Source organism: Falco cherrug, chromosome 9 (assembly GCF_023634085.1).
Source record: "Falco cherrug isolate bFalChe1 chromosome 9, bFalChe1.pri, whole genome shotgun sequence".
NCBI lineage: Eukaryota > Metazoa > Chordata > Aves > Falconiformes > Falconidae > Falco > Falco cherrug.
The window spans coordinates 22,376,555-22,400,287 of record NC_073705.1 but is presented as its reverse complement, the minus strand read 5'-3'; the positions used below and the strand labels follow the sequence as shown (position 1 = coordinate 22,400,287).

The window sequence follows — 23,733 nt, the reverse complement described above, 5'->3', positions numbered from 1 at the left end:
TGCAGTATTGGGTGTTTGGGGAAGGACAGAACAGAGTTTTGTTTCCTCAAAAGGGAGGCTTGTCACTGCAGTCTTTCAGTCCTTATTCCTGCTTGTGACACTGAAGTTTGTCCTTCTAAGCCAGCTAGCAGGTGCCTGTGGTTTGAGGCCTGGCTTCATTAGCGACCAGCTGATGCTCTTTAGCTGATGGTTTGCTTCAGCTGCAGGTGACCAGCACCCCTTTTAGCACTGCTGGGAAGACCTGCAGGGGAGGCTCTCGGGACAGTGAAATAACGGAGGTTTATTGTCTTGTAAGAGGAGGTGACAAACCTGATGTCTTCCTGTCCCACTGGGAAGCTTTTGGACAAAGGCAGGGTGGTACATCTAAGGAATGAAGCAGAGAGATATCTTGCTGATACGCACAAGCAAGCTGCCCGCTGCAAGGGTGGGGAGCACCTGGTCCTTTCCCACCTGATTCTTTGGGAACCGTTCACACCTGCTCATGATTTACATGGATCAGTAGTTGATCCATCTCAGTTGTGCGTGTTTCTGGCTGGTGTGAGGCGATGCAGGTCAGGCCCCGAGCCTGGCACCCAGTTGTAGCCTTCCCAGATTGCACAGCCTTGGCAACGGGACAGAGTAACTGCACCGGAGCCCGTAGCCTCAAATGGGTAGTTGTCAGCAGGGTATGTGACCAATTTATCTGCATTCTTTCATAATCTCAATGTAATTATATTGTTTACTTATTTATTTTCTTGTGCTGCCATTGGTTTGTCCTGAGACACCAGGTTCCTGCAGATCACGGTGCCCCTTTCCTCAGCCACTCCGCAGAAGGTTTCTTCCCAGCATCTGCACTAGCTGCCTGCTGCTGCGAGCAAGTGCTGAGTGCTTGCAGTGCTGAGGCTCTGCCTCCCTTGGGTGGTCTTGCATGCAGCATCCAGCAAAAGATAAAAAAGATGAGACATTCATGGAGACACTCTTGCTGCTCTAGCTCCAGGCAAAGCCAGCAGCATGAGCACTTCTGTCAGAACAAGTGACACAGTAAGTTTAGCACAAGCTCACAGGTCACAACAGTGGTTTTTATTCCGTAACTTGTGGGTTGTGCAGGACCTAATTTGCTGTATGTTGATTTTGACGGTACCCCATGTGAGCAGTGCTGCAAGATCAAGGTCACTTGATGTACAGGAGCCCTTATTGCATGGGCGAAAAGAGCCTGTCAAAACTATCGCTTGCTGCAGAGCTCTGTGTGTGTGGATAAACAGGCTGGTTTTGTGGAACGTCTTATGGAAGCTTAATCTTGTTTATCACTTGGAGAACAAAATTGTCAGAAGTTTTGGACTGAAATTTGTGATGTGTGTGTTTTAAGAAGTTAAACATTTACCTGTCATCTTCCTGCTCCCACCAGTAGCTGCCCCTGCCCCAGCCAGGGCAGTGCTGGTGGCTGGGCAGAGGGGATGCCTAGGTTCCCAACAGAGGTGGCCCACTGCCTCCAAACCTAGGCAAGAAGAAAAAAGTAAATTTTACTTCTGGAAAACAGGCTGAGGGCGACTGAAAGAGGGGGCAGCAATACTGACCTCCTCTCTTCCCTTCCTCCACCTGAAGGTCAGCCGAGCCCCTAGCAGCAGGCTGCCCTCAGCAAGCCGGTGCCAGGTCCTCCCCAGCAGACAGAGCACCGCTGAAGGGAACCACCGAGTTAGAACTGCAGGGACAGGGGGTCGCTTTGCCTTGTTAAGAATACACTTTAATGAATATACAGCGTAATCTCTTCTGCTTTCTTCCCTACTCTTAAATCAAAGAGGGATGGTTTGAAAAATGAGCTGCAGATGCCTTTTGTTGCCAGCCAGGTCTCTGAGAGGAGAAGGAGTGGTAATTAAAGCAGCTGCCTGGTACTTTTAAGTCCTTCTACTTGTCCCAGTAAAAGGGTGACATTTGCCTCTAAGTAGTGCACGTGATGTCAACTGCTCTGGTAACAGTCTGTGTAGGAATGGGATCTTGTGGTAGTGGTTCGTGCCAGCTGCAAGCCATGTCCCCTTCTCACAGAGACATGAGCCCACAGTGGTTTCCAGATCCCTTCTCAGGCAGGTGCTTGCCCTGCTGTAGGCATGGCTGTGCAGTTAGACCCGATTCGACATCCAGGTGACTACGGTGGCTGGTGGTGTTGGGTTCACTGTGTTTTCATGTCACAATTTGGTTTTGTCTCATTAGTAAGAATAAGCAAGCTCAGACATTCTACAGATGATGAAAGACATGTTGGGAAGATACTTGTCAAGAAGAGCTTTTCTCCCCCTCTAGTCTCACTCCTCCAAGTAAGGTACACGTTTTTACGCTCGTATTTAGCTTTGCATAAGTTGTCATCACCTTTTATGTGGCCAAGTGAGAATTGGGGTACAAGAAATAAGAGTTTTGAATGTGTGTGGTTAAAAAAGAAAGATTATTTTTAACTCAGCACTAATGCAGACATTTTGAAATTCCCTTTCTTAATGGCCAGGGAGATAAAATGAAAAGGTCCTTCACTCACCAGCCCGTCTCCCAGCAAAACCGGTGTCTAAAGTTCTCGGGCTGCTGCTAATCCTGGGCTAATGCTGATGAGCAGAGTGTGATGATGAAGCTTTCTTTGAATTCCTGGAGAGTCTAGCTGGGCTGAAAGGCAAGGAATTCATCCTACACATTAGTTGATTTAAGCCCAAGATAAACCCAAGTTGTAGAAACATCTTGACTTGTCAATGTTTTGTATGAAAACAACCAGAAATCCGCCCCTCCTCCACCTGTCACATCTGGTGTCAGGCAGAGGCTTGTCCTCCTTTGGGTGTTGTGTGCTCTGGAATTAGCTCCTGGAAACAGCGTCCTGGGGAGTGGCAGAAGGATGACCTTACCTCTGTGGCATGTGCCAGGGCTTAAAGCTATCAAGGGACACAAGAGCTTCCTTGATGAAGTCATGTTTTGTGTTTACCTCCCTTCACTAAAACAACACTTGGGATCTGTTAATTCGGCAGTGGCAGTCCGGAGGGGCACTGGGAGGCGCTGGGGGGTGATGCTTGTAAAGCACCCGGTACTGGGCAGAGCACTGCAAGACAGGGAGTGTTATTGTGTCTGTAATCCCTGACAGCACTTCCTTCGTCCCCTCTTCATTAGGGACCGGTGCAGGTAACTGAGCTGGACCTGCTGGCGGTGTCTTGCCTTGTCTGATGTGAGGGGTGCAAGGTGCGTGGGCTTAACGTGGGCTTCCTCTGACCAGGTGTGTCTGGGGTGGGTGCTAGAGGTTCCCCTGGCAGGGGGAGTGTTGCAGGCTGGTGCTTTAGTACGAGACAAACCCATCGCTGCAGGGGTCTCACCCACTCTTGAGAAGGTAAGAGCTTGCCCAGAGGAGAAGTTTCTGTTGCTTAAAGTTTGGCTTGTTTCCTGGGGTTTAAAGTTTGTTTTTTTCCTAGGGTTTAAAGTTTTATGCATCCCTGGGCATACGCCTGTGTGTTGATAGGGTCTTCTCACCTATGGAAACATGGGGGGTGTTGGCACCCAGTGTGAAAAACTGGGGAAACCGAGGAAGCCAGACGGCAGCACTGAACGATAAATCTAAGGTTAAACAATAAGACAGAGAGAGGAGCCGCTGCTTGGCTCCTTCCTCTAACTAGGTACGTTCCTTCCTGCAGGAGCTGATGTACAGGGATGTGTCCGAGGGCTGGACTGGGCCAGGTGGCTGGGACCCTGTGGGACACCCTGGGAAGCTCTTTCCCGACCCTCGTTGCCCTGACTCGTGAGGTTTGCCAGATCGCGCTCTCAAACCGTTGGCACCTGGAGCGATGGCAATAGGCCTATATTGGCAATTTCATTAATGAGCATCAGTTCTTCCCAGATGCTTGTTAAATATATCATTTGCTACAGAGGCAAGTCTTTCTTGATGAAAAGCCCTCTCCATTTTCTTGGAAAAACAATTGGTTAATGAGCTGGTTATCGAGAAATGCATTTATTTGTCTTTAACTGCATGAAGAAAATCTGCTTCTGCAATGAGAGAGGCAGAGACCCAGTGTGAATCTGGTCACGTTTGCTCTGCAGCAGGGGTGGCTCAGCCGCAGCCCCAGGTGATGGTGGGGCTGGGGGGGACGTGGCTCTGCCCTGTGCTTTGGGAACCCCCAGAGGAGCCCTGTTGGGATCTCCACTGGCTCCCCAAGGGCCCTTTTTCTATCTAACCAAATCTAACCAAAGGGCCCTGGTGGGACTCGGCTTTAAGAGAGACATGCAGTGGTGGGGAGGGAGGAGGGTGGAGGTCTGGGTGGCCAGGAAGGAGAGGAGGGGAGGCTGGGCAGTCCCTCCCTCCCCTGCGAAGCCTGCTTTCTCCGGTTTTGATAGGAAAGGAGTTGAATACATAGGGAGACTTCCTTTTCTATCGTTCCCTCATTTTCATGCTTTTTTCTTCTATCTGTTTCCCACCCTTCTCCCCAGGGTAAGTGCTCTTTTTGCTGCTCAGACCAAGTGTTTCTGAACTTACATGAGACAACCAGCAAGGACATGATCAGCCACCAGTAAAGAAACCAGCTTTAGGTATTGGATTAATATTCCTCTCCTTTTTTTTTTCTTTTTTGGTTGGTTTTTTTTTTCAGATTTGTCATCATGAGCCTGTTGTTGTTTGAGTCCATCTGCATTTTCCTGCTTTCCCAAGGTATGTTTAAGGTCATCATTTTGCATCGGTGGTGGTTTCTGTCTCGGATGCTTCCCTGTCTCCAGCTAGAGTTCCTCATTCTGAGGAGTGAGAGCCAAATCAGTTCCTCTCCGGGAGTTTTATGGATAAACCTCTGAAATATAGTTTCTCACAGGAGAGGAGAAAATTATACCTGGAGAAACAGCTTTTCTGAGAATTTGAACACGACTGATTTGTATGTGAAGTATCTAGTTGATACGGGATAGTGCACAGGAGTCAGGTCCTTGGCGTTTTTTGTGCTTTCTGTGTCCCTGCTAGAAGGAATTTTGTCCCATAGTTACACTGCTGTGTCACCAAATTATTTTTTGTAAATGTGACGCCTAGATAGCAAAACTGTTTTTGTTGCTGTAAGATTGAAGCCTGCAAGTCTGTCTTTTTTCTTTTTTCTTTTTTTTTTAAAGGCAGGTTTTAGTGTTGATGGTGATTATCTGTTTGATCCCACAGTTTTACTGGTGTTGGGTGTACAAGAAATTCATGCTGACCAGAAGATGATCAGCAAGATCTCAGCTGCTGGCCAGTGTAAGTTTGTTTCTTAACGCAGGTATTTTCTGTTTTCTGAGTTCCTTCTTTATTTGCTTTTCTTCTTTTTCTAATTTAGCTTTTTTGATTTATTGGACCCCATTCAGTCCATAAAGTCCCCAGCACAGCGTTGTGGCTACTTCTGCCCTAGCCCCGCTTTCCCCCTCACTGGTATTAGCTCTTCTGGGATGCTGACCTACTCTGTTTTTCCCAGATTGGCTATTTTCCAGCTGGCTGGTGTTTCTGTTGGTTCCTTCAGAGCTTGTTTCAAGCAATACTGATTTAAGGAGCTGTGTTTAGTCACAGCCTTGATCAGACCTCCCGTGTGGCTAATTTGTTCAGGCTGTAGAGCCAGCACCAGCCACGATGCTGTGAGCAGGGACGACTGGGCTCTGGCTGGCCACAGCAAACCATGCTCCACAGCAAACCGCAGCTCCCTTGATGTACGTGCAGTCGGTTACTTTACATACTGTATCGTGCATTCTCCTGTGAGATGTTATTTTCGACTGTCTCTCTGCCAAGCGATAAATGACATTGTTTTCCTATGCTGGGCATGCCCTCCAGCCCCATCCTTTAGCACTATATGTCCAGCTCAGACTTCCCATCCTGGTTTTGGTATTTTGTCATGTCATAAAAATATTTGTCATATTTTTTGAAATCCCCTGTTGTATTTGGATGTTTCTCACTGATGCACATCACCAAGAGCCCTTTGGTGGGCTGCAGCCATCCCGCTTACAAGTCCCTGCGAAAGAGCTGCATTGCTGCAGCTGTGCACCTGCAATATGGAGACTCCTGCTCCTCACACTGCTGAACTCCATACTGGGCTGGAGGCACAGCAGTTTTCTCTGTGCATGCTTAGGCAGGCAGCCGGAGCCAGTGACGGTGGGTGAGCACCCGGGCTGTTGCATCTCTGCTTTCAGCTGGGCCGGGAGGACGAGGCTGACAAGCCAGGAGGGTGCTGGCAGAGGGGCCGTCCTCCGGCTTGTCCCCAGCGCAGTGCTGCAGGGCAGGGCTGGTTGCCCTATTAGAAGAACCAGTGACCCAGAAGAGAATGCTTTATAACTTTTCATCCCTCATATTCTGGTAGTAGAAAACCCTAATTATAAATTCAGATTTTTCTCTGCATCATTCCTGCTAGCGAAAGGTGGTAGTAATGGGGACAGAGAAATGGTTTGGGTCGAAAGGAGTCTTAAAGGTTGGTGTGCTTGCTCCCTCTGTTGGGCTTCTGGATTCAGTTTCCCTTGAAGTTGGTTCTGATAAATGCTGCTGGTGTGTAAAATTTCTGTGTAAATCCTTTGAAAATGTCTCTTCAGAGTCTGCAGGCTACCTTTTTTGAATTATGATTTATTATTGGTTTTGTCAGTGAAATTATGGGCTTCCACTGCAGCATAAGCACCTCAGGAACTTGTACTTTGGAGCAGTCATGTTCGTGTGGGTAGGGGTGATACAGGGACACATCTCGGAAGACAAGATAAAAGGCAGATTTTTGTTTATCTCTTTCTCCTAGTGATGCAGTGCTCTGCTTCCTTAGATGTCCTTTTCCTCTTGGACAGCTCCTACAGCATTGGCAAAGGAAGCTTTGAAAGGTCTAAGCACTTCGTAGGCAAGCTCTGTGATGCCTTGGACATCCGTCCAGACAGGGTGAGTGTCAGAAATGTCTCATTTTAGTTTTTAAGCGGCTTGGCAATGTGTGGAAAGGTCAGTGATAAAGTGCTGAGTGAAACTGCAAAATTCAACCTGCCATGGGGTCAGAGGATTTATTCGGAAAGGTGCAGTGGAGGTTTGTGAAGCAGTGGTATTGGAGGACACTTCTTGATTCCTCACAGGTTTTAAGGAGTTCCATTTGGACTTGGGAAAAGACATACTCTTTCAGGTTAAAGATTGTGATTTGGGGTTTTTTTTTTACTGATTTTTATTTTGGTTTGGATGCTTTTGATCTTTTTGTTGTTTTTCCCTGGAAAGTTGCAGAATTAGTCTCTGGGAAGTCAATCACCTTACACACAGATGTAAATGATAACAGTAAGCTTGCTGTGCTCCTCCTAGAAGGTCTCTGTTCCAAAATAAGCCAAAAGGGCAGAAGGGAAAGAGTTCATTGCAAGACACCAGCTGCATACTGCGGTGTCTAAGGATCTGCATGCTGCCATAGGTCTCCCAGATATGATCACCATGCTGCCCACCTGCTTGTGTTCAGTGCACTTAATGCTGGTGCTCACCAGAGAGAAGAACATAGAACTGGCCAGCTGGGATTGCCAGCTGAAGTCCAGGCAGCTGGTGTCTACAGATACCTGGTACAGAACATGTTAGGATGACAGAACAGGTGTGGATATGCCGAGTTTTTTCTTACCCACTCCTGTTCTGGACCTTGGCTCAAGTCAGCATCTGATTTTGGGTGCCACGCGTCTGCAAGGAGCGATGGGAGCTGTGCTGCTGGAGCCACTGTCTGGGCTCCCTCAGGTCTTACCCACTCCTGGAGCCACCCCTGAGGCACCTCTGGGCCTGCATGACACATCCCAGGGTTTCTCTCAGGGGATTTCAAGCCAGACCCAGCTGTGCATCCAGTCCTACATCATGCTGTCCTAGCCAGGGGCTTTGGAGCAGGCTGGGGTAGTTGCTGTGCTTGATTCCCTATCAGAGCATTTCCAAATAAATGTCAGGTCTTTGGGAAGGTTGTGGCAGGGATGCAAGGTCTCTGTGTAGCAGGAAGAGGAACCTGAGGCAGGACAGAGTGTGGGTCTGGGCTTGCTGTGACTTTGAAGACCCCTAGTCCATGTCCGATTCTCCAGAGAGGTCTGGGAGCGAAGGAACAGAGGCAGGTCTTGTGTTTGCTCCTGGTTCCCACAGCAGGGATGTTTAGACTTGTATCCAGAAACCTCCTCCAGACCGACTACCACCATTGTTCCAGGTCCTAAAATGGAAAGCTGCTGCTCTGCCCCTGTTGCAGGGTCCTGTGGAAGCTGAAATTGCCATCCCCTCCCTGCATTTTCTCGCCTAAGAAATCTTTCCCCCTGCAGCTCTGAGCTTAGGCGCAGCACAGGAAGCTTTCTGCAGCTTGGGCAGTGATGGTAAGGAGTCACAGCGCGTGTGTGAGGCTTTGAGAGGTGCTAGGTGGCTCAGGGTAAACGAGCATTGCGTTTTGTGCCTCAAACTGAATTGACTGAAAGTAGAGGCTTCCATCTAGGAACCAACTGCAAAGTAGGCTTAAGCAAAAGAATTTGTCCATTCAATGCTTGCAGATTGGATGGGTCAGTTTTTTTCAAAATACCATTCTTCTCCTTGTCTTTCTCTTAATCCTCATGCACACTGGACTGGAAATCAGTTGCCTTTTCACCTTTGAAGTCATCGCATTCCATAAAACTTCTTATAAGGCTTCAGTGAAATATTCTGGATGTGTTGCCCAATACAAACAACTCAGTCTGCATTTTCTACTATGGAAAATGGTTTTAGAGGAGATAGTGGAAAAATAATTGATTTGTGTTGCCTGTTGTGCTCAATGCCAGAGGGAGCTGCTTGTAGTAATGGAAAGATCGCCGGCACGATGTGTAAATCGCTTGGTATAAAAGGTTTTTATATTTATAAGCTTATGGTCCTTGAGGCTACTAGCTGCTCTCAATGGATAAATATAGATCTTGAGCTGCCTGTAACTGCAGCAGAGGCTCCTGTTGTTTGCAGATGAATTATTTTTGCCTTGTTTGTGGTCAGTGTAGGTAATGACGTGGTCTGTGCTCTTTCTGGATGTTCATTTAGAGTGCCAGTGGCTCAACGTGGAAAACGGTTTGTCTCAGTATAATTTAGTCTTCCCAAATCTGTAAACTGATCAAACAAGTAAAACTGTCTCATAGACACCTTTCATAATCTTTAACCTTTTCTTTTAGGTCCACGTGGGAGTGATACAGTTCAGCTCAGTTCCCCACCTTGAATTCCCACTGGATTTGTATCTAACCAAACAAGAAGTGAAAGAGAGTATCAAGAGGATTATGTTCAGGTCAGCTTATTTTACAGCTTTTCTCTTTTTCTGGGTTATGTATGATATCTGGACTGAGAGTTTTTTTGAGGTCCAGACATTTCTGCCTCTGCCATGCATACACCAACATGATGCCCCTGGGGAGAGCAGTGGATGAACACTGTGATCCATAATCCACAGTCTGCTAAAAATGCGCAGCCTTGTCTGTCTTTGTCATTGAAGGCTGATAGAGGAGAAAGTGTTCAGTGTCCCACTATAATGTGGGAAATAAGGAAGAGTTTTCCATGACCCTCCTGGCAAGTTTTTCTGGCTGTTTGTGCGAGGCAGTGGGTTATGTCCTTCCAGGGAAGAGCAAGCATGGCATTTCCACCTGGCTGAGCAAAGGCAGGACGGGGTGCATCTTCATTTTTTGGTGGTTACGATTTCCTTTGTTCTGCCTTTGAGTTAGTGACAAATTGCTGGGCCCTAGGTATCTGTGCATGCATGTCTGCTGAATTCAAGAGGATCAGGTTTTCAGACAGAAACATTTTTTCTTCCTGAATGTTAAGACTTGGATGTATTCCCATGACCTCAGGAAATGGAGCCAGAAAACCAAAGCAGCACTGTCCTTAGAAACTCTCAAAATCCAAACTTTTCATCTCTGAGAAATACGTTTGGATCTACAAAGGATCTAAGAACCACGCCAAAATAACACTTGTTTTGATGATAGATGAGGTACTGATACGGCCTGCGGGTGTCTGCTCTTTCTTCAGCTGATGTGTGCTAGGGCTAAAGGTTAGATTGACATTTCTCACGGGTGTCTGCTGCTCTCCACATGATGCACATATTGCAAGCAAATGTGATCACTTTCAGCTTTTTCAAGCAAGATCGATTGGCTGGGGTTTATTGTATTGCTTCCGGTCAGTTAATCAAATCAAGAAAACCTCTCACACAAAATTACAGGAAAATCTTACAGGAAAACAAGATACACTTCTCTTTGGCTGTCGCTTGAATATCTGTGAGAGCAGAGAAAGCAAAGCAGTGTTTGGTGTCTGGCACTGAAATTCCTTGATGACAACACACGGATGCTGACAGATCAAACGGAAATAATGACCTCGTGCTTGGATATTTCATCTAGTTTAGATGAAAAGCTGACATTTAAAGGTCGATAATAGTTACGTATGGATTCCAGTTGGCTTCCAAAAAACCCAGGTGTTTGACGTCCCGGTTGAGAGGCTTCTTGATGTACTTCTGACGAGCCTTTGGCCAGCGGGGCGTTTCCTGATTTCAGCCCTGTGCTTTGGGCATAGAGCTGGGAGCACTGGGAAGGAGGCAGCACTGGACTGAAGTGAAGCTTTTGTGATTTATTCGGAGACTGCCGGTCTCTCTCTGTGAATCCCATCCAAGTAGCTTTTGAATTCATGGGCCAATTTCAACGAAATCTGGCAGTAATCTCGGAAGTTAAGTTTCTTACGGATTTCTCTCATATGAGTCAATGGCTGGTTACAGGAGAGAAACCTTCTTAGTGCTGTTTCTGAGAAAAGGCAGCAGGTAAAGTCCAGATCTCCTTCGGTTTCAGAAGACTCTTACTGGAGTACTGCCCTAAACACACACCCACTGCATCGAAATCCAGTGAACCTCCAAATGCAGATCGATAAGAAACTGAATTTAATGAGGTTTGGTGCAGAGACTCTTTATTCCTTTTTTTCTAATCCTCGGGCCTCACATGGGCACAGCTTACCGAGTTCATCAAGATTTAGTCATCAGACTGACTGTGCACAATGTATTTTCCCTGACGCACAAGCACTTTTCACTGGAGTGTTTGACAGCTGCTGACATCTGGTCAGGAGAAGTCAGATTTGTTCATGCTGTGAACACGCAGTCATCGGGTGTGCTTTGAAATGGTGGAGTGCAGAGGAGGCAGTACCGACAGAAAGAAGTTCAAAGCAAAAAGGCCCGGCAGGTATCGAATTAGAAAGTTTCTGTGGAGGTCAGAGGGTAGATGGAAAATAATAAACCTAGGCATGATCAAATGCTTTTCTAGAACAAGCAAATTGGATGTCAGGTGCTAAAGTAAATGATGGATATTCAGAAAGCGAATGGGGTGTGTTTGTGTCAGCACAGCTGATGGAGAATGTGATGCCTCCAAGGAAGGACTAACATTTGTCGTTTGGTTCCCCTTGCTTGCTCTGGATGACAATAAAAGCAGCTGTAAAAGGCAGTCATGGGAAGTGACTTATACCACAACTCCTTGGATGGAGTTAGAAGACAGCTGGGAAAGTCTCCTCCGATCTAGTGGCTTCATTATCAACAGGTCTGGAGTGTGTTCCCAGTGAGCTGGGCCCTCTCTGTTATCAAATGTCCAGTTGGGGCCGGCACACTACAGACCTCTCACGTTGTGCAGATGGCTAACTATCGAGAAGGGAAGAGGGAGACTCACGTCCATGCAGGATTTACCCCTTTGAGATAAGCAAATGTTTAATCCTCCAAAACCAAAAAGAGAGAATGTGTTGTAGGCAGGGATCAAAGCTAGTGACAGTAACTGAAGAACTTGCAGCGTAGGTTGCCCTTGTTTTTTTACAGGGGGTGAAAGGATTTTCCCAGTGTGGTGTGATGTAGCAGGGTCTTAGCCTGGTGACAACTGGGTGGGGAACGTAGGTGGTTGATGTGAAGCTCAAATGGGTTGCATCGGGCGGCTGGCAGCAGGGGCTGAGGTGCCTGGGTAGCCTGAGTCTCCGAGTGCGGGGGTGGGGGTGGAGTTGGGGCAGCTGGGGCTGATTTCACCCAGCCACCTTGGGATCCAGCTGCACAGTCCAACAGACCTCCTCTCCAAGGTCTCCGTGAGGTTACCCATGGCTTTTACTTACATAAAACTTCAGTGTTTGGCTCAGAATGTAATCACTCCTGTCTCAGCCCGACAGAGATCATAATTTTATCTATAATTTTGATGACATTTCATGATTCCTAGAACGTGGAGCCTAGCCTTGAGTAGGCATCTCTAATAGTCACTTAAAGTTATGTCTTGAAAACAGAGGACAGTCCCTGCCCCACGGAGCTCACCAGCAAGAAGTAACAACTAGAGTGAATGTGGTTGTTTCTGTGGGCTGCACACCTTGTCCTTTCCCTCCTAGACCTCTGTGTATGTATAGCACTCCCCTTTTTATTCCTTTCTGCTTTTTTTTCAGCACCCTTTGTGATGAGGCGCTCCTTCCCAGTTCACATCCCATATGCCATCGCCAAAGAGACCCTAGTGCTGTGCAGACACTGGCCATAACCCTCCCTGCCTGCAGTGAGCATCTCTTCTCTTGGGTGCACGCTGCTGCCAGAGGGACCTCTCTGTTCCCTCCCAGGGGCTTTTTGCTGGTGTGCAGCATACCTCTCAGACAGACACTCTGGTGTAGATGGGCTCAGCAGGGCAATCAGGCTCTTAGGTTAAGGAGGCTTCCGGCAATTCTTATTCTTTATTAATCTCACAAGAAATGAGTCTCAGGATTTCTAAAGCATCTTTGTCTAAAGCTGTTCCCTGGCAAGCTTAACTTTTTTTTTTCTACTAATACTGCATTCAAGGTTGCTTTCCTTGGGAGTTACTGCACGGCTGCAGGGCTTGATGTTTGCTGCTCCATAACACTTAGCAACAAACCATTTACCTGCTGATTTATGTCACGTGTCACCACTGGAATGTGCCCCCTTTGGCACCTGAGTCCTGGTGTGGGTTTAGTACTTTGCTGCTGAGAGGATTGCTGAGTATTGAACTAACTGCTTTCTACCTCTGAAACATTTCCTTCTCCAGGGCAGAATTTGAGGGCAGTCAAAATATGGAGGCAGCTGGTTCCTTGCACCACCAGAAACTGCTTTTGTGGGGCCAGGGAAGGGAATAGATATTTTGTGGGCAAGGACCTGGGATCAGTGGTCAAACCTGCCTCTGTCATCTTTGGTCCAAGATGACGCTTAGTTTTCATTCCTTCAGAGGTGACTTGCACATCCCTCCATCCTGCTCCCCAGGCCCATGTCTCTTCAGGACCACCCCATCAGTCAGCTCTGCAGAGCAGATTTTCAGACAGGATCACCTGACGCGTCTGCAAGTCTGTCCCTTCATCTCTCAATATCCTGTTCATTTGTAACCAAAGGATGGCAGGACTATCTTCATCCCGCTTTTTGAGTTACATGTACTGGAAGAAGTTGTTGATGGAAGAGACCCCCAGGCAAGCTCCGTGATAGCCTAGACCCCAGCCCCGAGGGCTCCCAGGCTCTGCCAGTGCTTCAGGACACAACTGCAGTGCAGGCCCTATGAGGAATAAGGCAGCTTTGGGCATCTGAGCCACAAACAAGCTGAAGTGAATAACCTGTGCCACGTTTTAAATGGCCTTGTGCTTCTTTCAGGTGATCCCATCTCCAAAAGGAGAAGTGACAGGTACAGCTTACGTGAATGTCAGTGGCTGATGCACCTTCTCTGTCATACTGGTGCTGCTGGCAAACAGCCTAGCAGATGAGTGTGTTGCTTTTAACTGTGTTCAGCATGGTTTTAGACAACTGAAGCATCAGGTGGCTTTTCTTAATGTTTACTTTCCTCATGTAAAAGGTGCTGGTGAAGCCGTGAAGAAAGCATGCTTTGCGTTCAGTCCTTCTGAGTTTGCAGGGGTACACTAGGAAGCTTTCACCATTTGTCTTTCAAGGAGCTTTACTACAGGACAGACAAATGACTTTTTGTAGAAAAGCAAATTAACCTGAAGGTCAACCAGAGAGGAAAAAGGCAAGGACCCCCTGCACACTGTGGGACTGCAGCCTGTCAGTGACAAGCTGGGACGCGTAGCTCCGTGCCTGAGCTCTTGGCCTAAGAACAGCAGAAGGACCCGTGGAGGGAGAGGGATGGTACACGACAAGAATTTATAGTGTGTTTGTGTGTCCAGAGAAAGGAAATCACTTTGAAATGCTGGTCATTGTTCGTTTTGCCCATTTGTACTGTGTTTCTGTCTGGAGTACAAGAGGTTGTTGTAAAACAGCTTTTCCACACAACTCGTAAAGAAGTGACTGCAGTTTCCAGGTGGAAAAACAGAAGCAGTTGAGCTGGAAATAAAACTCAAATACTCTGCTCCAACGTGCACCAGGAGTCTTCCGGAGACTATTCTGGGTTGGAGAGGAGGGAGGCAGGAGGGAGCAGATGGGATCTGTGGATAGGAAGGTGACGAGAATGACAGGATTAGGTATCTCTGTAGATGTATGGTGTGACAACAGGCAGAAATATGCTAAGTTCCCCATTACCAGAGGGTGGAAATTTGAAAATCAAATGGTAAATTCAGTAGCAGGAGAAGAGCTTTCATTTCGGCTTTTCTGATTTTATATCCCTTCTTTCTAGAGGTGGGAGCACAGAGACAGGTCGGGCTCTGAAGTACATTCTCCACAAGGGATTCCCTGGTGGCAGAAACTCCAGTGTCCCCAAAGTCCTGATCATCATTTCGGATGGAAAGTCCCAGGGCAGTACTGTGATGCCTGCAAAGCAGGTGAAGGAGAGACACATCACGGTTTTTGCAGTGGGAATAAAACTTCCAAGGTAGGAAACTTTCTGCGTAGTGGGAAATAGAAGCCCAGCTACCCAAATAGCAAGTCCTACTGAGTGAGGGATGATTTTGTGCTAGATATGAGTTTTGGAAAGAGGCAAGGGGAATTTGTGGGCTAATGCAGGCATGGAGGAAACACTAATTTGGTGGTTGGTGTAGAAGGGCCAGAGCTGAAGGAAGCTCTTCCACTGGGGAGCTGTGCTGCTGCCTCAGAGTGAACACACCACGATCTTGAAAACTGTTTGAAGGGTGTTATGGTTTTGCATCAGCTCTCTATTTGCTGCACAGCGTTTGTTTTGATACTCAATTCTTTGGGGATGACTAAGCGGTTGAACGCCCTCAACCCTTGCTCGGCAGGTGGGAGGAGCTGCATGTGCTGGCTAGCGAGCCCATGGAGCAGCACGTGCTCTTTGCTGGAGATGCCAATGATGCTGCCAACGGCCTGTACAGCACCCTCACTGGCTCTGTCTGCAGTGCCACTGCTCCAGGTAACCCCTGTCCTGGCTCCGCTTCCGTGCCCACGCTTTGAGCTTGGACCGTGTCACTGAGTGAGAAAGACGAGGCAGTGTCAGAAAGCGTACAGGGGAATCGGCAGGTGTAGCACTTCAAGGTAACCCGTTCCTGGTGCCCAGACTGGAGGGATGGCATGCTTGCCACCTCTGCCATACCTGCGAGCTGCGGGATCCTAAATTTTTCAGTGTCTCAGTTCACCTCTGAAAATGGGAATATTGGCCCTTGCAACATCATGGGGGTAGAGGGGTAAACACTGTTGTGTTAAATCTTCTAATGAACTTGGCTGTGTATTAAGAAGAGGCCACCAAGGGCTTGCAAGAGATAGAAGAAACAGAACTATAGTTGTCCAGAGGTAGAAGAAAATCAAATGCATGAATGATGAAGGCACCAGAGGGACTGAAAAATAGTCATTGAACCCTGAACTCAGCAGTGTGAGGTTTATAGCAAAGCAAAGGAGGCTGAATAGTGAGTACCCCAGACAGCGGGGTAGGCTGGTGAGCTTGCTGACAGAAAATTTCTCTTCGGGGTCTCATGGAGGCTCTTGAAGCATTGCCTGCTCTGCCCTTGGGAGGTAGGTAAGTAAGACTAACCCGTTTCAGAATGGCGCTCCGCTCCCACACAGACTTTGTATTTTCAGGCAGCTGATCCTAGTTTGCATTTGTTCTTTGTGACAGGCTGCAAGGTTAAATCCCACCCTTGTGAACGCAGGACCCTAGAGACCGTGAAAGAGCTGGCTGGAAACTACGTGTGTTGGAAAGGCTCAAAGCAGCCAGATGCAGTGCAGGCTTTGCTGTGCCCTTTCTACAGGTGAGATGGGCACCCACGTCTCTAAAAGTGAGCAGGGCTGAGAGAAGGGAGATATACAGTAATGAGGCTTTATGTGACCTTGACTATTTGTTGGGATAAAGATCCATTAGAAGATTAATGCAAACATGGTCTTTAGACTTAGGAAGAGGCTTCCCTGCTCTGACCATTGGCTGATGTGAGGAGCAGAGGGTAAGAGGAGGAGCTGAAACAAAGAAGCAGAAGATGATTAGCCCAGGAGCACCATATATAATAAAAATGGAACTGGGCTTAGTTTCCTACTTGCTGAACCAAGGTGCTTTGGAGTTTATACACCTCTGTACCAACTCTGCTGCAGAGGGTTTCTAGGTCTGGCTCCCTGTGTTGGTGCTAGTTCTGTTTTTGTCTACTCCGGCTTTCTTCCTTTCAGAGAAACCCCTTTTGCTTTGCTTGGCTTCCCTGGGGGGCTTGGGAAGGACTTTCCTATGGAGAGGCTCCAGTCACTGGCAGAAAATTGCCCGCCCCCCCCCCCGCCTCCAGGTCACAGTGCGGTGAGTTGTGTGAGGGAAATGTCGTCTTGCTCTGGGAGAGGAGGCTGGAGCTGAAATCCAATAAAGCATGTCAGATCTTTCAAGTAATATTGTCACCGCTGTCAGTACAGCGGGAGAAATGCCTTAAAAATGAGCTGTGAAGGGAAAGGTGGCTTTGTGCTCTTTGCTGATAAAAATAGCTGAGTGAAAGTGGTGGTGTACAGAAATCGGTTGGGGGAATTGTTTTTCCTTTGAAGGGATGCTTCCTGTGTTTGTTTTGATACTAGGCAGAGTAATGTTTGAAAAGCACCCCAGATCTGAGCTGTGCATCGATGGCCTGCTGCATAGATATACTGGGGGATGATTGTATGGAGAATTTCAGCCATATCCTAATGTTTGTCAGCATTTCCAGATACTTGCACCTTGGAGCCAACGTGGGAAAGCAGAGCAGCTTGTGGCTTGCTTGCAGCATCCCGAAAGTGATGGTTTTGGCCACAGCTGCTGCAAGTTTGAGCAGCCCCAATTCAGAGCACTGGAAAATCAGTGGCATAGTAAAATTGTAGGTATTAAAGCAATAGAAACCTCATTAACAGGGATGAAAAAAAGAAAAAATCCTCTCACTGGCAGGAAGCAACATTAACTGCCTTTTGACCTGTGGCAAATATACGCTTCTGCTCTAGGGTTTGGTTGGGGTTTTTTTTTGTCACCTTAGGGCAGGGAAATGATGGAGGAAGTTGAAAAATTCCACTGTGAGGCACAGCTGAGGGCTGAGGATTTCTTCATAGTCTAAACCTTGCTTGTCCAGTAGTTAATTGGGTAAGTTAGATGCAGAGTTAATATTGAATAAGAAATTCTCTCTTCTGTAAAATTTCCTTTTTATTCCAATTTAGAGCAAAAATTTTAACATCTCTTCTGTAGCAACTAAAAAAATTAATGATTTGGAGCCTTAAAAATACATCTAGAATCTTTAAATGTAAAATATTAAAGTAGAATTCAAAACCAAAAGAGTAGATTCGATGAAATTGTTTTTTCTTCTGCCATCCCATTCAGAATGGGCATTTTCTTTTGAAACTTGTTTTGAAAAATTGCATTTTCAAAGGAAATTTGTTCCATTGAAAACACAGTAAAATCAGCCTCGAAGATACCTTGTTAATCTTTGGATTCATAATAGGTTTTATTCTTCCTGTTTCAGGTGGAAGAGAGTCTTAATAAAACACCCATCCAGATGCTTCCGAACGGTATGTCCAGGTAGGACTTAGCCTTTTAAAAATTATATTTACAAAGCAGGAAAGGTAATAACTAAAGAATAAAAAGATGGGGGGTAACTTCTAGAAATTTTGTTCTGTGTGAGAGATTGTGATCCTTAGCAAGAAGTTGATGATATGTCTATTTTTTTTTTGTCTCACGGATATCTGTGATCGGAGTTCTTTTGGATTAAAATATCTCCCCATCATTTCTCCTTCCACTTGAGGAGCCAGTTAATCCTCATCTGCTCTTGACCCAGGGGCAGAAGCTTGCACTGCTTCCCAGTGCCAGTGGGCAGTAAGATGCCTCCACTCCCATTCACTTGGTACCATGAACATCATCAGTTTTAGCAGGGAGCCTGATGCTTGTTGATTGCCAGCCTGGTTTTGTGACTCTGGAAACAGCTATGGTCCTTCTGATCTGCCCTTAAGCCCACCTTTTTGCTGGTTCAGGTGACAGTGGCTTTGTGAGTACAGTGTTGTCCAAGCAGCGGGCTGGACTCTGATCCCTTTGGTGTCAGGGTGAATCTGGCAGGGCTGCGTGGCCTTTAGCAACCTGTATGTACCCGAATGCAACTGCGCTGGTGTTACTCCAAAGCAGAGGAAGGAGGTCAGTCTGGTTTGCTGCCTTCACCGCTGCCTGTTGGAGAGCCATCCAGTGAAACTGCCGTGGAGGTGAGGGCGCACGTGGCCCGGCCTTAGTTCAGGCTCTGCAGCAAGAGGGGCGGAGGTGTGACCCCTTTCCCAATGGCGATGCTCACACTGCATGGGATGGGAAGGGGCAGGCTGCCTGCTGACTCCCTGTCTTTCCCTTCCCTGGTCCCCTTTAGACCCTTGTGACTCCCAGCCATGCCAGAACAGGGGCACGTGTGTCCCAGAGGGACTGGACAGATACCACTGCCTCTGCCCGGTGGGCTACAGAGGAGGCATCCACTGCGGTAGGTGGGAACCTGTGCTTTTCCTTCTGGGCTGTGTCCTGCCTTTGCAGCGCCCCTTGCACAGCCACGGGGACGATGGGGTCGGGCTGCAGCTGCCGGGCTTTTCTCCAGGAGACAGGCTGAGCTTGCTCATGCTGGTTATGGCTCTGTCAGGCCCAGTGGCTGGGTCTTGCTGCTTAGAAACCTCATGGGTGCGGGCAGCACTGATTACAGACAGTGTCATACCTTGTGTGGTGTGGTTTCTAAATGCAGGTGCCAGGTGAGCAGGAGAATAGCGAAACTGGGGGAGGCACATAGGTGTGCCTGTTGGTCCCCTCCCAGTACACATGGGCACAAGAGGGACTCCTGATTTTGGGGGTGCGATGTAAGAAACCCAGGAAGGTCCTGATCTTAAAAAAATGCCTTGTACTTTCTTCCCCCTGAATCAAGACTCGCACTTGAAAGTGTCTCAGGGTGTTACAGGTGAGGGTCTGGTGCTTGGACTCTCTCCTTTCTCCAATACACGATGCACTGAAACTCTTAAGTGTTTTCCCTGGAGTACTAAGAGAGTGGAGTTGTCATTTCTAATTTGAAGTTTGCCATCCAAAAGTTCAGGGATCCCCCCAGACTCCCCTAGATACCTCCTGTCTCTGAAGGCTTATGTGGCATCCAGCCAAAATAAACCCGGCACGATTGTCCTCCAGCTCATGACATGTCTGGCAAACCATTTAGGTTACTGGGCACAATGTCCCTTCTCCACACCACAGGGCTTCCAGCAGGCCCCAGCTGGGGTGCCTGGCACACTTGTCTTGTTGCCCTGTGAATGATGAATTGCTGTCTCCCTTTTCAGCACCAAAGCTGAGCCTCCAGTGTGGTGTGGCTCTCCTTTTCCTGATGGACAGCTCGGCAGGGGTCACGCTGGAAGGGTTCCTGCGCTACAAGGCGTTCCTCAAGAGGTTCCTCCAAGCAGTGATGGGCCAGGACTCACCAATGAATGTGGGGGTGGCCCAGTACGATAACGATGTCAGGATACCCATTGAAGTGGGCCAACACAAGGATGCATTCAGTCTCATAAAGAGCATTGATGCTTTGAATTTCAGTGGGGGAGGAACCCTGACAGGCAAAGCCCTGCAGCATATTGCACAGCATGGGTTTAGGAGCACCCCGGTCTCTGCAGACATACAGGATGATCTGCTGCATGTGGTTGTCTTGCTTACTGACTCCAAGTCCCAGGATCCAGTGGCAGAAGCTGCTAAGAACGTGAGGGACCAAGATCTCTTCTTGATTGGTGTGGGCAGCAGCCTCATGAGAGCAGAGCTGACCAAGGTGACTGGCAATCCAAAGCAGGCAATTCTCTACTCAGACCCCCAGGACCTGTTCAACAGGATCCCAGAGCTGCAGAGGAGAATCTGCAGTGTGGACAATCCTGAAGGTAAGACTGTGATATGGGCATTGTGGGACGAGTTTGTCAAACCGTGGGGAGTCTTCTGAACTCCACTGGGAAGGAGGGAAGGACAGAAGGGTGAACGTCCTTGTTTTGTTTGTGTCAGTCACAGATCCAGGAGCTAACCTGCCATCACTGCTTTTATGATGGGTCTCTTTCTGTTGGTGTGAAAGGGTGGTAGATCACCCTTCACTATCAGTGATCAGCACTGATGAATTTTGCCCGCCATTTCCCTCCCCTGCTTATTTCAGTCAGAAAGGAGTATGTATATATTCTGAAAAATTTTTTTTGCACTCTTTTATCCAGGCTGCCGGGTGCAGTCTCTTGATTGGGCATTTGCAGTGGATGCCTCGGCTGGAGTTGGCCTGGAGAACTTTCTGCGGCTGAGGAGCTTTGTCAGGAGCAGCTGTTTGCACTTCAGCATCAACCGGGATGTCACCCAAGTTGCCCTTGTGATCTATGGCAGTGAAGCTCACACTGCATTTGCTTTGGACACCCACACAAGCAATTCAGCTGTCCTCCAAGCCATTGACCAGGTGCCTTTCCTTGGGGGCTTGGCCTCTGCTGGCAGCGCCTTGCTACACGTCTATGGTGACGTGATGACAGTGCAGAAGGGAGCAAGACCTGGTGTCAACAAGGTGGTGGTAGTGCTCACAAATGGAGGCGGCATGGAGGATGCAGCTGCCCCAGCTCAGCAGCTGAGGCACAACGGCATCTTGGTGTTTGTGGCTGTCATTGGGGATGCGCAGAGGGACACGCTGCTGAGGGTTGCTGGATCTCCCGACTACCTGGTCCACATCTCCTCCTATGAAGACCTGCAGTATTACCAAGACCTTATCATCGAAAGAATATGTGAAGGTGAGAGAGCATCCCACCCTCGCTCTTTATGCTGCTGCCACTAGCTATTAGCATAGGTTTTATGATGGCTTTACTGAGTGAGCTCAATACTATCTTTTGCATTTACAGATGGGGAAGCTATGGCAGAGATATGTTGGCCGTCCAAATCAATCCTATAGGAATAAGAACCAGCTCTCCTAAGATTCAGTCCAGTGGGTGAGACTGGGCTTAGGGTGACTGGCTCTTTCCAGCCCTGCCAGGTCTAGGTTTGGCTTTCCCCAAAAGAAAAAGAAGTTTGCTGTTTTACTGATGTTGCTTTAAACCTGTAGAATTTGCTGTGTGTTACTGTATGTAACTCCCGATGCTGGGGAGGCTTAAAGGGGCACATTGCTGCAGCCAACAGTGGTGGTCCCTGGGTGAGTTCTCTGCTGTCTTTTTAAAACAGGTGTGTGCCCAGGTGTTTGCAAAGTGGTGGGTCTGAAACCTCATCACTGCTGTTCCTCTTTAGTGTCCTGCTACTGAAGTTATTGTGTAGGTTCTCAATGTTTTATTTGTGTTGCACAGGATTTAATCCTAAAATCAGACTCTGCCCATTTTGAAGCCTGCAGGCTGTTAAACTGAGGCCTTCAGACAACCTGTGATTAGTTTTATTTGCAGGACCAAATCCTTATCTCCAAAATGAGAGGGAAGAATTTTCAGATATCCACGTAAAAGCTCCTGTCTGTGCAAAAAAAAAGGTGCACTTTCTTCAAGACTTCAAGTCCTGAGGGCCAGTCCCCAGCTGGGAAAAAATTGATTCTGATGCCAAGTTTGAAACAGTTGCATGCTGAGTGTGAGTGACAGTGTCTGATGGACAGCTTTTCAGAAAGGATTGCAGTCCTGGGTTGCAGGCGTTAGTGGTGGCGAAAGTGCTTCTAGTTAAAATGCCATGCTTTGTTTCTCGTTCAAAATAGTCCAAGTTTAACATCTAGCTATTCACTTTTGTTAATGTTTTAACCTGTTTGTAAGATCAAATGAAGAAGCATGTTGAGCTTCAGCACAATCAAAGGTCCTTTTAACCTCTGGGCAAGCCCGTGGCTCCGTCAGGGTTAGGAAGAACTACAGCACTCTCTCTTTGAGGTGACAGTTTCTACCTGGAGCTTTTCAGTGTGCTCCTTTTCCAGTGGTATTTTCAGCTGTGTTGTTATAAAAACAAGCTACTGTACCATGAAATTAACTACAGTGCCAAGGATGAAGGGGAAGAGATGGCAAGGTTCAATGAGTCAGGGTAATAACATAGCATTTCCTGAGACTGAATTGCTGCTTTCATTTCATGCGCAGGTAATCGCTGTTTGCACTAGATAGGCTGGGAGCAAGGGCGATGTAAAGATAAGCCCTTCATTCAGTCTTCTGCTCCCAAGTACAAAACTCATAACAGAACCATTGTCTGTGAAAGAACTTTAAAAAAATTGTGACTCGTGATAAAAGTATTTGAGAAACAGACCCTGCCTCTGGACACCTGGAATATTGTATTTATTCTGAGGCTCAGCTGAAAAGAGACCAGGAAAAAAAACAATGATCCAGATCTAAGAGAAAAGATCCCAAGCATTAAATATATATGAATCTGATTAATGGAAATACAGGCTCTTGGGATCGTCAAAGGGTATAATCCCTGAAGTGCAAGAAGCTTATTTAAGATGATACTGTGTTAATGGTAGGCTTGAGTTCAGAGAAATGGTGTCTGGGCAGAACAGCATGATTCTGCCAAACGAGGACTGCAAGGTTACTCTGTGGAGCAGCCATGGGGGGAAGTGGTGGATGCAAGGTGTGAAGCAGAGCACCATGGAAAAGCTCTCTGGGTAGCCACCAGCACCTGGAAGAGGAGTGGTGTGTCCAAGAGATCTGGCTTTCATTGCCAGCAGCTCTACCAACCTACAAAGAAAGCAAAAGTGTGCATCCCTGAGGATACGCTGTCAGGCAGGACCCCATCTGAGATGTCCCGTGATGACAAAAATGTTGTTGAACCCAACTTGGCTCCGTATAAAATCAACAGGAACTAAAGACTGAGATGTCTCAGATCTAGGATTTGACTTCAAAAACCCTGAATTTCAATGTTAATTTTGCCAGTCTTAGGCGTAGGTTGAGAATTGATGTGCACATACCATTATCTGTACAGGGAGAATGAACACAGCATGTGCTAAGATGTACTAACCACCCTGATGTATAGGGATAGAATTAATATTCTTTCCTTCTCCCCCTTTTCCTACTCCCTATGATTTTTTGTACTGCAAAGGGCAAGGCTAGCAGTTCCAGCCTTTCACCATGTAGCTGTTCAGCAAAGGAATTTCACTTCCTTACCAACACTGTGGTGTTGTAGCCAGCAGACTGGAAGCAAATCTCTCTGGGATGCTGCTACTTAACCTAATGTATGTGCGGCAAGGCAGCATGAAACACTTGCCAGCCCTGCTGACAGCTGAGCCCTGTTAAGAAGGTTGGGAAAGCTGTAACATACTTCATGAGAACAAGGTTAATAATGACTTGGGCCAGGGTTTGCAGGCTTTTCTCTCAAACCTCCTAGAAAAGAAACCCAGAAATTTTTCCTGTGTTGTTTTCTATTCATGCCATCCCTGCTTTCCACCTGACTTCTTATCCTTGCTCCTCTTTGGTGGAAACTCAGATCCTCTCCAGGGCAAAGTGGGGTTTGAACTCCAGGGGTGTTTGGGGTTGTAAACTGCTTGGAGCAGGCATGTGTCTTGCTCTGCACTGGCAGTGTCTGGATGTAAGGGGCTCAGAGGTGCTT

The 23,733-nt window shown here is 47.5% G+C and overlaps 1 protein-coding gene across 2 annotated transcripts in view; it reads left to right on the top strand.

Moving 5' to 3' along the window:
* VWA2 (von Willebrand factor A domain containing 2) overlaps positions 1 to 23,733 on the top strand; it is a 33,743-nt gene that overhangs the window by 1,809 nt on the left and 8,201 nt on the right. The window contains exons 2-12 of one of the 2 annotated variants that reach the window (XM_055720762.1): positions 4,575 to 4,633; positions 5,117 to 5,191; positions 6,699 to 6,832; positions 9,064 to 9,173; positions 14,485 to 14,679; positions 15,044 to 15,174; positions 15,874 to 16,006; positions 17,705 to 17,760; positions 18,587 to 18,694; positions 19,524 to 20,105; positions 20,424 to 20,975. In XM_055720762.1, the coding sequence (XP_055576737.1) occupies positions 4,585 to 4,633; positions 5,117 to 5,191; positions 6,699 to 6,832; positions 9,064 to 9,173; positions 14,485 to 14,679; positions 15,044 to 15,174; positions 15,874 to 16,006; positions 17,705 to 17,760; positions 18,587 to 18,694; positions 19,524 to 20,105; positions 20,424 to 20,975 (2,125 nt within the window). In that variant the 5' untranslated portion in view covers positions 4,575 to 4,584. Of the gene's footprint in view, positions 1 to 4,574; positions 4,634 to 5,116; positions 5,214 to 6,698; positions 6,833 to 9,063; positions 9,174 to 14,484; positions 14,680 to 15,043; positions 15,175 to 15,873; positions 16,007 to 17,704; positions 17,761 to 18,586; positions 18,695 to 19,523; positions 20,106 to 20,423; positions 20,976 to 23,733 lie in introns of those variants that run through there. The other variant, XM_027812187.2, reaches the window with a different exon arrangement.